The sequence below is a fragment of the Chiloscyllium plagiosum genome, chromosome 3 (genome assembly GCF_004010195.1).
Source record: "Chiloscyllium plagiosum isolate BGI_BamShark_2017 chromosome 3, ASM401019v2, whole genome shotgun sequence".
NCBI classification, from domain to species: Eukaryota; Metazoa; Chordata; class Chondrichthyes; order Orectolobiformes; family Hemiscylliidae; genus Chiloscyllium; species Chiloscyllium plagiosum.
The window spans coordinates 99,545,893-99,556,848 of record NC_057712.1 but is presented as its reverse complement, the minus strand read 5'-3'; the positions used below and the strand labels follow the sequence as shown (position 1 = coordinate 99,556,848).

General features: G+C 43.2%; 1 protein-coding gene across 1 annotated transcript; it reads right to left on the bottom strand.

The window, feature by feature from the left end:
• Window positions 1–396: 396 nt before the first annotated feature.
• On the bottom strand, window positions 397–5,293 carry tent5aa (terminal nucleotidyltransferase 5Aa). The gene has a single exon (XM_043686953.1). It carries the CDS (start codon window positions 3,969–3,971, stop codon window positions 2,790–2,792), a length of 1,182 nt encoding a protein of 393 aa, XP_043542888.1. The 5' UTR covers window positions 3,972–5,293; the 3' UTR covers window positions 397–2,789.
• Between the last annotated feature and the right edge of the window lie 5,663 nt (window positions 5,294–10,956).

Genomic DNA, 10,956 nt, shown 5'->3' with positions numbered 1-10,956 from the left:
GAACAAACATGATACATGCCATTCAATGTAGGGCAGAGAAGGTACTTTCCCCACCTCCCTCAAGTAAACAATGTGCTGTATTTCAAGCAGTTTGTCAGGCTCTGTAGAATGTATAAGTGATGTGCAACAGTAAACACTAGAGCTCTTGATAAACCAAAAAGGGCACAGTGAGTTCATTCAATTATGCATTTTTAAGCCTTTCACAATAGAACATGCTCATTTCCAAGTAACAGACTTGAAGATTTTACAGAATTGACTGCACGTTTTGAAAAGTCAGGATTTGGAGGTGCCGGTGTTGGACTAGGGTATTAAAAAAATCACACCACCAGGTCATAGTCCATTGGGTTGAGTTGGAAACACTAGCTTTCAGAGCACCTGATGGAGCAGTGCTCTGAAAGCTAGTGTTTCCAAATAAACCCATTGGATTATAACCTGGTGTTGAGATTTTAAACTTTTTTTTAAAAAGTGTGCATTTAAAAGCTGGTACAACTCCTTCCCCACTGCAAATTGGGGAAGGTCACTCCTAGTTCCTGATTGCAAGAGTTCAGAGTGCAAAGTTTTATTTTCTCTCCTGGCTCAAACTCTTACAATTTTCAAACATGTAACAGGAACTGTTTTAATGGATCCTGGTGTAACAAACTTTAGCCAAAATGCACACCAATGAAGAGCAAATCTTGAACAAATGGTGAACTAGAATTGGGGATTAAAGTACTTTAAAAAGATAAAAGGACAGGCAAACTCTGTTAGCAGTCATTCAAACAGTTCATTCATCAATTGAGTATAAATTTAAATATGTATTTTTAAACATTTCTAAATGGGAGAACAGTGATGGAGGTGGAGATAATGGCAATATCGGGACATACCACATTTTGGTTGCAAAGTTTAAAAAAACTACATACCAAAAGCACATTACAGCTGCTGTTGTTGCCTTGGGTCAAACAGCTGACAGAAGATTCTTCCCTCATTACACAACAGGGTTTTTATTTCCCCAAATGTGTCTAACCAAAGAATCCTGAATGCATTGTCACTTTCCAATTCAATTTCCATTAGCTTGTGCTCAAGTATTGTCCTGACCTGCTTAGGTTAGTCATATGTCAAACACTTCATTTGGTTTGCAGCCCTTATCAGGGTTCCCTTTTTTTGGTGATTATACACAAATTTGTTCCCAAAAATTGTCAAATAAAGTCACATGATCCTGACATAGTAACATCAAACTAGATTAAGAGTAACACATTTGGATATGATTAATGAAGTATTGAAATAGTCGACCTGATTATACACAAGCCCAGTTATGAGCAACTCAGGTGTGTCCCATCCTTGTTTCTAAGAGGATTCTACTGGATTACTTATCTGAATGCGTTATCTACTTCACAATTAATTTGGTGTTATAAGCCAACTACAAGATTTCACAGTTCTCTCTCACTTCCATTTATCCCCAGACATCCAACTGTGCTTTGTTTAATTAAAACTCAAATGCAACTGCATCACACAACATATACCTTTTCTGAGCGAGGAAACAAAAAAAAAGTGCCAAAGGAACCTCATTACAAACTGGAAAATATAAAGTACTTTGTTTAAACACTTGCCTAAGTGCTACACTGTCCAAGACAATACATACTTTTAAACTATCACATAAACAGCAACTTTATTTTAGTACAAGTATTTTCCAAGAAAATAGGGAATTTCGCAATTCGTGCAAGAACACGTTCTTTTTGTCCCTGATAAAGAAAAATGTGGATTAAGCCACAAGATTTGAGTACAGTATCTCCATTCCCATTCTTATAAGTAATAGGCACTTTTGATTCATGTTCATGTAGACAAATATAAATTAGCCACATCTGTTCTTGTCCATGGGGTTTTTTTTTGTTGATATACATATAAAAAACGAAAAATATCTTTGGTCCTTGAACATTATATTAGCCAAGCATTCTGTACACTTCCACATTCAAAAAAAAATGTGAAGTGTACGCTCTCTCTAACCAGGAACCGTGGACAGCACAATAGCGACTTCTGTCGTCATCTGTTAATAATCTTGCATCTGGAGCAAAACCATTTAGAGTTTAGAAAGCACTCAAAAAAAAAGCAAGCAACTGCAAAGAAGCAGTTTCACTTGGTGTATCATCCCATACATGGCATTCGCAAGCTCCCAAATGCAACCGTTCCCCCACCCTGTTTACAGAAGGCAATACGAGACGGGTCTCTGCGTTTCAGCTTCTTTGCTACATGAATTTATCGGAGAACAGGCAAGAAGGGAAAATCGGAGCCTCTCCTTTACCCACAAATTAGCATTTTTGTAAAAGGGGCTGGTCAGTCCTGGCCTAAAAGAGAGTATGGGTGCTGATATCCCATGTTGTCATTTTAGGCTGACAACCAGAATCGACGGGAGCAAAACAGTGTTTTGTTATTTAGCTTTCTTCAAAAGAAGACATCTTAAAAGCAGCCATACCCACCTCCTGGCCCTGGGTTGAATTGAATTTGATTTTACTCCCCCTTCCCCCTCTCAAATAATTTCGATCTGCCTCTACTAGAGGGGAAAAAAAACGCAGACGAGCTTTGTTTTTAAAAAGTTAAAAGTTGAGCTCTCAGAAGTTGAGCGGATCAGCATTGCATTAAACAAGCCAGGGCAGGGTCGAACTGTCTACTGTGTATGTGTGTATACATATAGTGTGTTGCTCCCACCCCGATTCAAACCACAAAGAAAGGTGCTGTGCCCTCCCCCTTGCGTTCTCACCCTCTTGCTCTTTTGCCCCTTTTGTCTTGGTCTCATCAAAACACTTCTTGCCTTCTTTTCAGTTGCAGGGCAGCCAGGTCGAGTAGGTGTGCTGCTGGCAGGTAAACACCGGCTGCACATGGGCAATGTAGTAGTTGTTGAAGTTGGCGTCGGTCACGTAAGGAGCCGGCTGGTAGTAGCAGGTCACATTGGCCACATTGGGGATGATGTTCTGCTCGGCCAGGACCCGGAGGGCGAGCATGGTGATGAGGTTCAAGGTCTGCCTCCGCTCGTGTCCCATCAGGCAGACGGTGCTCTCGTTGACCACCCTCTGCAGGGTCATCAGGTAGTCGTACTTACGGTCCTCCAGACCCAGGAAGTGGTTCTGCAGGTAGGACTCCAGCTTCCTCTGCTGCTCGCCGATGTCCGAGAAGTCGATGAAGAAGCGGGAGCACATGTACCGCTGCAGCGCCTTCATCTCGCTCTCGGAGGCCGCCCGGAAGCCCCGCACTAGCAGGTTGCAGTACTTGAGGAGGCCGCCGCCGCGGATCTCCTCGGGGTTCCTGGTGGCGATCACCTTGTGCTGCAGATGCTCCAGCGCCTCCTCGAAGTCGCCGTAGACGCTCTCGCCCAGGATGGTGGGGTGGAAGTGCTCGGACATGGGGTGCTCCGAGCACTCGTAGAAAAGCAGCAGCGAGTCCAGGTTGATCTGGAAGGCGTCCACGCTGAACTCGAACTGGCGCCGCAGCGAGTCCACGAACTTCAGCTCGACATTTTTGCCGCTGTTGTTGGACAGCGAGATGAGGCTCCAGCGGTCCGAGTCGTTGCAAACTTTCACCATCTTCTGCACGTAGGCTTCCTTCAGGGTCAGCGGGGTGATCTTCTCCTTATTCACGCCCTCGGGCAAAAAATCCAAGAGGCAATCCAGCACCACGTTCTTGACCGTCTGGAACTCCTTGTCCCCGCTCAGGTCAGCCCGGAAGATGAGGTCCAGGTCCTTGTAGCCCAGCCCGCTGCGTTGGTGCAGGACGTGACTGGCCGCCGAGCCGTTCAGCCGCACATCCCGCACCCGGATCCGCTTCTCCTCCAAGCGGCTCCGCACCACCTGCACGATCTGCCGGGGCTTCACCTCCAGGGTCGGGAAGTTACCCCGCCCGTGGATCGGGATCGTCTCCGTTAGGATCCTGTCCAGCCGCTGCACTTGCTCCCAGTTCAAAACGTTAAAACTACTGCATTTCGTGTTGGCATTTTCATCAGCCATTGTATTGTCGCTTCTTCAGAGGGAGAGGAGAGAGATTTATTTTAATTATTTTGCAGACGTGATCAATTTCTTAACCTCTCTCTCTGCTTTTTTTTAATTCCCTCGACTGTGCAGGCTGCAAAGCTTTAGCTATCTGCGTATTAACTCTCCCATTAGTTTTTATATGGCTTCTCCGTGCAGTTCCGGTTGTGACTCACGGACATGGCACGCCTATTATATTTGCATAAAACTGCCGAACCCTGGTTCTTGTTAGAGCAACATGTACATTGCTCTAACTTTCCCTTTTTTTTTCTCTCCCCCACCCCCGTTTCTCAGTATTTTCGGGGAGCGAGTGTTTCCATAATGAAGCTGGAAGGGTGATGAGTGAGGACCCTTTCCCCATCTCCATTCCCCCACCCCGCTCCATTCCCTCTATGAATGTATCAAATCTCAGCAGCGTGGGCGGGGCTCCGCTGATCGACAGCCAGGACGGACCAATGGGTAGCGGGTCCCCTCCTCGTGGTGACACCAGGCGGCCAATCGCCGCCGGTCAGGGGCGGGGCAGTGCGCGAGCGTAATTTACTGTCCCAGAGAAATTCAATGGAAAGTGCAAGCAGCGGTGTGGCTAATGTGTGAGAGGAATTCACATTGCAAACAGCTGCTTGTCATCCTGCACCCCAAGCCGACAAACCAGACTTTAAAGTGTACCACAACACAACAACCTATATCCCGCTTGCCTTCGAATGGGACTTCTCCCTTTTGAAGATTTTTTTGCAAACAGAAGTGCTGGGAATTCTGGAATTACCTGTAGCCTTCGAGCCCGGGGGACCTGTTGGGATTAGGGTGGGCGTGAAAGACTTCAAACGCAAGCGAGTAATTGTGACGGTTACGGATTGTACTAATTCATTTCAACTGCAAAGACCCAGTCGTTTCAGACACCCTGATTTTAAATGACCCCCTTGTGTTTTCCTACCCAAATGGTAGATTTTCAAGAAAAAAAAGTGAAAAACCTCGACGAAATGTTAATTGCTGCCCCTGACAAATGATATTGAGATCAGGAGTGAATAATTTCGCCTAGTTGTCTTGAAGCTCGTTTCGTGTTTCCCATGAAGTCGAAGTCAGCTGTATGTCTGCGTCATTTTAAATGTAAAACTGCTTGAAGCAGTTTGGAATCCTACCAGACACTAAGACCCGGATAAAGTAGATTCTCAGAAGCTATGCCTATTCCGAAGGCATTTGACGAGTTTAAAATTTTTTATATAAAATATCTCCCACATATTTTATAAACTGCAACTTGTCTAACTGAGCTGCTTCAAAACCAAAAAAATGTTAAACAAAAACGTGACTGGACAATGTTGCAAGTTGCACAGTCTTGTCCAGGGCAAGTGTCAGTGTAGTGTGGTAACTGCGTCTCCTGTTGGCAGAATTACAAATAGCGACAGTCCACACATTAACTGTAATCATTCCCAATCTCTGCTTTTTGTTTCAATGAAAATAGCCTTTGCAGACTGAACTAAACGTTGCAAACGACGATTAGATTAAACATTTTGATGTTCTTCATTTGTGATGCAATATTGCATGCAATTCTGGTCTCCTTCCTATCGGAAAGATGTTGTGAACCTTTCCGGGAACAGCAGGAACTCTATCTGTCTCTGTGACCGTTACAATGGGTTCTGTATCCAACAACCACAGTCAATATAGAACCAGCTAAGGAAAGCAGTAATGACAAGATCCAGATTTGTTCAAGACATAAGTCAATATATTCTTTAAATTTAGTGTATTAAAACATATTTCTGGTTATTTACATCTTCTAATTGCTAATTAAACAGAGCTCCATACTGAGGAGGACATTGATAAAGCTCTGATGACCATGAAGCAGGAAAGACATAACAAAACATGTAACAATCAAATGTAGACCTATTATTTCTTAATTCCATGTGAGTTCACATCATTAATTATCAGAGGTAACTTTGGTAATAGTTCTATACACCAATAACCTGGTTAACATTAATCAGCTTAAATACTGACCAGTCATCTGACAAGGAATAAGTGGTAGCGTGGGTTGTTTCATGAAAGGTTGGACAGGCTATTCTTGTATTTACTGTCATGATTTGGAGATGCTGGTGTTGGACTGGGGTGTACAAAGTTAAAAATCACACAACACCAGGTTATAGTCCAACAGGTTTAATTGGAAGCACTAGCTTTCGGAGCGACGCTCCTTCATCAGGTGCTTGTTGTGACCCGATGAACCATCTGATGAAGGATCAGCGCTCTGAAAGCTAGTGCTTCCAATTAAACCTTTGGACTATAACCTGGTATTGTGTGATTTTTAATCTTGTATTTGCTGGCAGTTTAGAGATGACTTGATTGAAGCACACAAAATACTGAAGGAGCTTGACAAGGTGCACATGGAAAGGATCTTTCCTCCACTGGTTGAAGGAGTACCGTTTAAAATTACGGGTCACCCATTTAAGATAGAGATCAGAAGAACTTGTTCCTTCTAGAAAGTATATATGTATTTGGAAAGGCAAGGACTGATTCGGGATAGTCAACATGACTTTGTGCAAGGGAAATCATGGCTCACAGACTTGATTGAGTTTTTTGAAGAAGTAACAAAGAAGATTGATGAGGGCAGAGCAATAGATGTGATCTATATGGACTTCAGTAAGGCGTTAGCAAGGTTAGATCTCATGGAATACAGGGAGAACTAGCCATTTGGATACAGAACCTGGCTGAAAGGTAGAAGACAGAGGGTGGTGGTGGAGGGTTGTTTTTCAGACTGGAGGCCTGTGACCAGTGGAGTGCCACAAGGATCGGTGCTGGGCCCTCTACTTTTTGTCATTTACATAAATGATTTGGATACGAGCATAAGAGGTACAGTTAGTAAGTTTGCAGATGACACGTGAAGAAGGCGTTCGGTATGCTTTCCTTTATTGATAAGAGTATTGAGTACAGGAGTAGGGAGGTCATGATGCGGCTTACAGGACATTGGTTAGGCCACTGTTGGAATATTGCATGCAATTGTGGTCTCCTTCCTATCGGAAAGATGTTGTGAAACTTGAAAGGGTTCAGAAAAGATTTACAAGGATGTTGCCAGGGTTGGAGGATCTGAGCTACAGGGAGAGGCTGAACAGGCTGGGGCTTTTTTCCCTGGAGCGTCGGAGGCTGAGGGGTGACCTTATAGAGGTTTACAAAATGATGAAAGGCATGGATAGGATAAATAGACAAAGCCCTTTCCCTGGGGTGGGGGAGTCCAGAACTAGAGGGCATAGGTTTAGGGTGAGAGGGGAGAGATATAAAAGAGAAATAAGGGGCAACTTTTTCGCGCAGAGGGTGGTATGTGTATGGAATGAGCTGCTAGAGGATGTGGTGGAGGCTCGTACAATTGCAACATTTAAGAGGCATTTGGATAGGTATATGAATAGGAAGGATTTGGAGGGATATGGACCGGGTGCTGGCAGGTGAGACTAGATTGGGTTGGGATATCTGGTCGGCATGGACGTGTTGGACCGAAGGGTCTGTTTCCATGCTGTACATCTCTATGACTCTATATGGTATACTTCCTTTATTAACCGAAGCACAGAGTTTAGCAATAGAGGGATTATGTTGGAACTGTATGATGTTGTGTAGGCCTCAGCTAGAGTATCGTGTGCAGTTCTGAAATTCACGTTATGAGAGGAATGTGATAGCAATCGAGAGAGTGTCGAGGAGATTTAAAAGGATGCTGTGGCCTGGAGGATTTCAGTTATGAAGATAAATTGGATAGAGTGGGATTGTTTTCCATAGAGTGGAAGATTTCAGAAGATACATGATTGAAATATATAAAATTATAAGGGCATAGAAGGAAACCTTTCCCCTTGGTGGAGGGATCAGTGACCGGGGGCATTAAGGCACAGAGTTATACGGCATGAAATAGACCTTTCAGTATGACTCATCTGTGCCAACAGACAGACCAACCTTACTTAGTCCAATTCGCCAGCATATGGCCCATATCCCTCTAAACCCTTCCTATTCATCCATGCCTTTTAAATGTTGTAATTATACCCACCTCCACTTCTGGCAGTTTGTTCCATACACATACCACTGTCTGTGTGAAGAAATTACCCCTCAGGTCCATTTTAAATCTTTCCTCTCTCATCTTAAACATATGCCCTCTCATTTTGGACTCCCTACCCTGGGGAAAAGACCTTGGTTATTCACTGTATCCAACTCCCCCCTCATCATTTTATAAACCTCTACAAGGTCACCCCTCAGTCTCCAACACTCCAGGAAAAAAGCCCCAGTCTATTCAGCCTCTCCCTACAGCTAAAACCCTCCAGTACTGACAGCAACTTTGCAAATCTTTACTGCACCCTCTCAAGAATAACAATGTCCTTCCTTTAGAAGAATGACCAGAATTGTATGCAGTATTCCAAATGTGACCTCACCAATGTCCTCTACAGGCACAACATTATATCCCAACTCCTAAAATCAGTGTTCTGATCAATGAAGGCATGCATGCTAAATGTCTTGTTCACCACCTTGTCTACCCATGACTCCACTTTCAAGGAACTATGCATCTGCACCCCTAGGTCTCTATTCGGCAACATTCCTCAGGCCCAATCATTAACTGCAAAGTCCTGTCTTGGTTTGTCTTACCACCTCACAATTTTCTAAAATAAACGCTATCTGGCATTCCTTAGCCCATTGGCCCATCTGATCAGGGTCCCATTGTACTCTGAGATAATCTTCTTCAATGTCCACTACACCACCTAATAAAAGAAGAATATTCAGAGGGAATGCGAGAATCCAGAACTCACTGCAAAAACCCTCAGAATAATTAAAAACATTTTAATATCCATTTGTGATGCCAAATCTTACAAGGCTATGAGCCAAGTGCTGGGAAATGGGACTGGAATAGATAGGTGCTTAGTTGGAAACAATAGGCAAAAGGGCCTTTTTTGGTGCTGTAGATCTCTATGATATAGTATTGCTAGTCTTTTAAATTCTCTTCTGGAAAAGGTGGTTCAGGCAGAATCTTTGAATATTTTCAAGGTGGAGGTAGATAGATTCTTGACAAGCCAGTGATTTAGGGTTGGGAGGAATGTGGAGTTCTGGTTAAAATTAGATCACCTATGAAGGCAGCATGGTGGCTCAGTGGTTAGCACTGCTGTCTCACAGTGCCTAGGGCCTGAGTTCAATTTCAGCCTTGGGTGACTGTCTGTGTGGAGTCTGCACATTCTACCCATGTCTGCGTGGGTTTTCTCCGGGTGCTCTGGTTTCCTCTCACAATCCAAAGATGTGCAGGTTAGGTGAATTGGCCATGCTAAATTGCCATAGTGTTCAGGGATGTGTAGGTTAAGTGCATTAGACAGGAGTAAATGTAGGGGAATGGGTCTGGGTGGGTTACTGTTCAGAGGGTCAGGGTGAACCTGTTGGGCTGATGGGCATGTTTCTACACTGTAAGAGTTCTGTGATCTTATTGATTGGCAGAGTGGACTCAAAGGGACAGATGGCCTCCTCCCATTCCTATGTTTATATGACTTGTGTGTGTGTGTGTAAAACCCAATAATATGGCTGAGGCACCTCTATTTATATAAAATTGGAGATGAGCAATTTTGTTTGAATTCAAATGTGTGAGCATTTAAGAGTAAGTTCTGAGCAAGGTATAAATGTATAATCTTTCGCAGAGTTAGAGTTAGAGCAAATGTTAAAGTAAGGAGTGCCTTGGGAACCACTATTGTAACCCCAATTATTCTAATGTACGTATATGAAGCGATTGTAGAAATTTAAAAGCAAATCTGGGGTAACTGGAAGGTCATTTGAGAAATTCCAAAATAAATTGGTTGAGACATGTATATAGACTAAGCAGTGGCAGAAGAGGAATTTGGGAATTGCATGCAAATTGCAATGTGACACAAGAAAAGAGAGAGAAAAAAGTCAGTGCTGTCTGAATAGTTTTGGAACAATGGCAAAATAAATAGAAGAAGCCTTCCAAGACATGGTAAACTGGCAACTGTACATAGTCAAATAGAGTAGCAATTAACAACTAATAGGATGTGGAACCACACACATAAAAGCAAATGAGATGGCATATTGCAATGTAGCAGCAGTGTCCCTATCTCTGGAGCAGCCAGAAAATCTGGGTTCAAGACCTGTTTTAGGATAGTAATAGAGACACACAGCACAGAAACAGACCCTTTGGTCCAACCCATCCATTTCAATCAATTTTCCCACAACAAACTAGTCTCATTTGCTTGCATTTGCACCATACCCCTCTAAACCTTTCCTATTCATGTACCTATCCAATGTCTTTTAAAGGTTGTAACTGTACCTGCATCTACCACTTCCTTTGTCAGTTCATTCCACACGCAAACTATCCCCTGCGTGAAAAGGTTGTCCATCGGATCCCTTTTAAATCTTTCTCCTCTCACCTTAAAACTATGCCCTCTAGTTTTGAACATCTACTCTAGGGAGAAGACCTTTGCTATTCACCTTATCTATGCCCCACGTGATTTTATAGACCTCTGTGAGGTCACCCTTCAACCTCTTATTTTCCAAAGAAAAAAGTACCAGCCTAACCAACACGTCCTTAACATTCAAACCCTCCAGTCCTGGTCATATCCTTGTAAATGTTTTCTGCACCCTCTCCAATTTAATAATATCCATCCTATAGTAGGGCAACCAGAACTGTACACAGTACTCCTAAAGAGGCCTTACCAACATCCTGTACAATCGCAACATGATGTTCCAACCTCTATACTCAATGGTCTGAACAATGAAAGCAAATATTCCAAATGTCTTCTTTATCACCCTGTCTTACCTTTGATGTAACTTTCAAAGAACTAGGTCTCTAAGTGATAACAATCTCAGAGGCCTAACAATTAATTGTTTAAGTCCTGCCTTTGTTCATTTTACCAAAACGCAACACCTCTCATTTATCCAAACTAAGGTCCATCTGCTACTCATCAGCTCATTGGCCCAATTGATGAAGATCCCTTTGTAATCTTAGATAACCTTCTTCAAT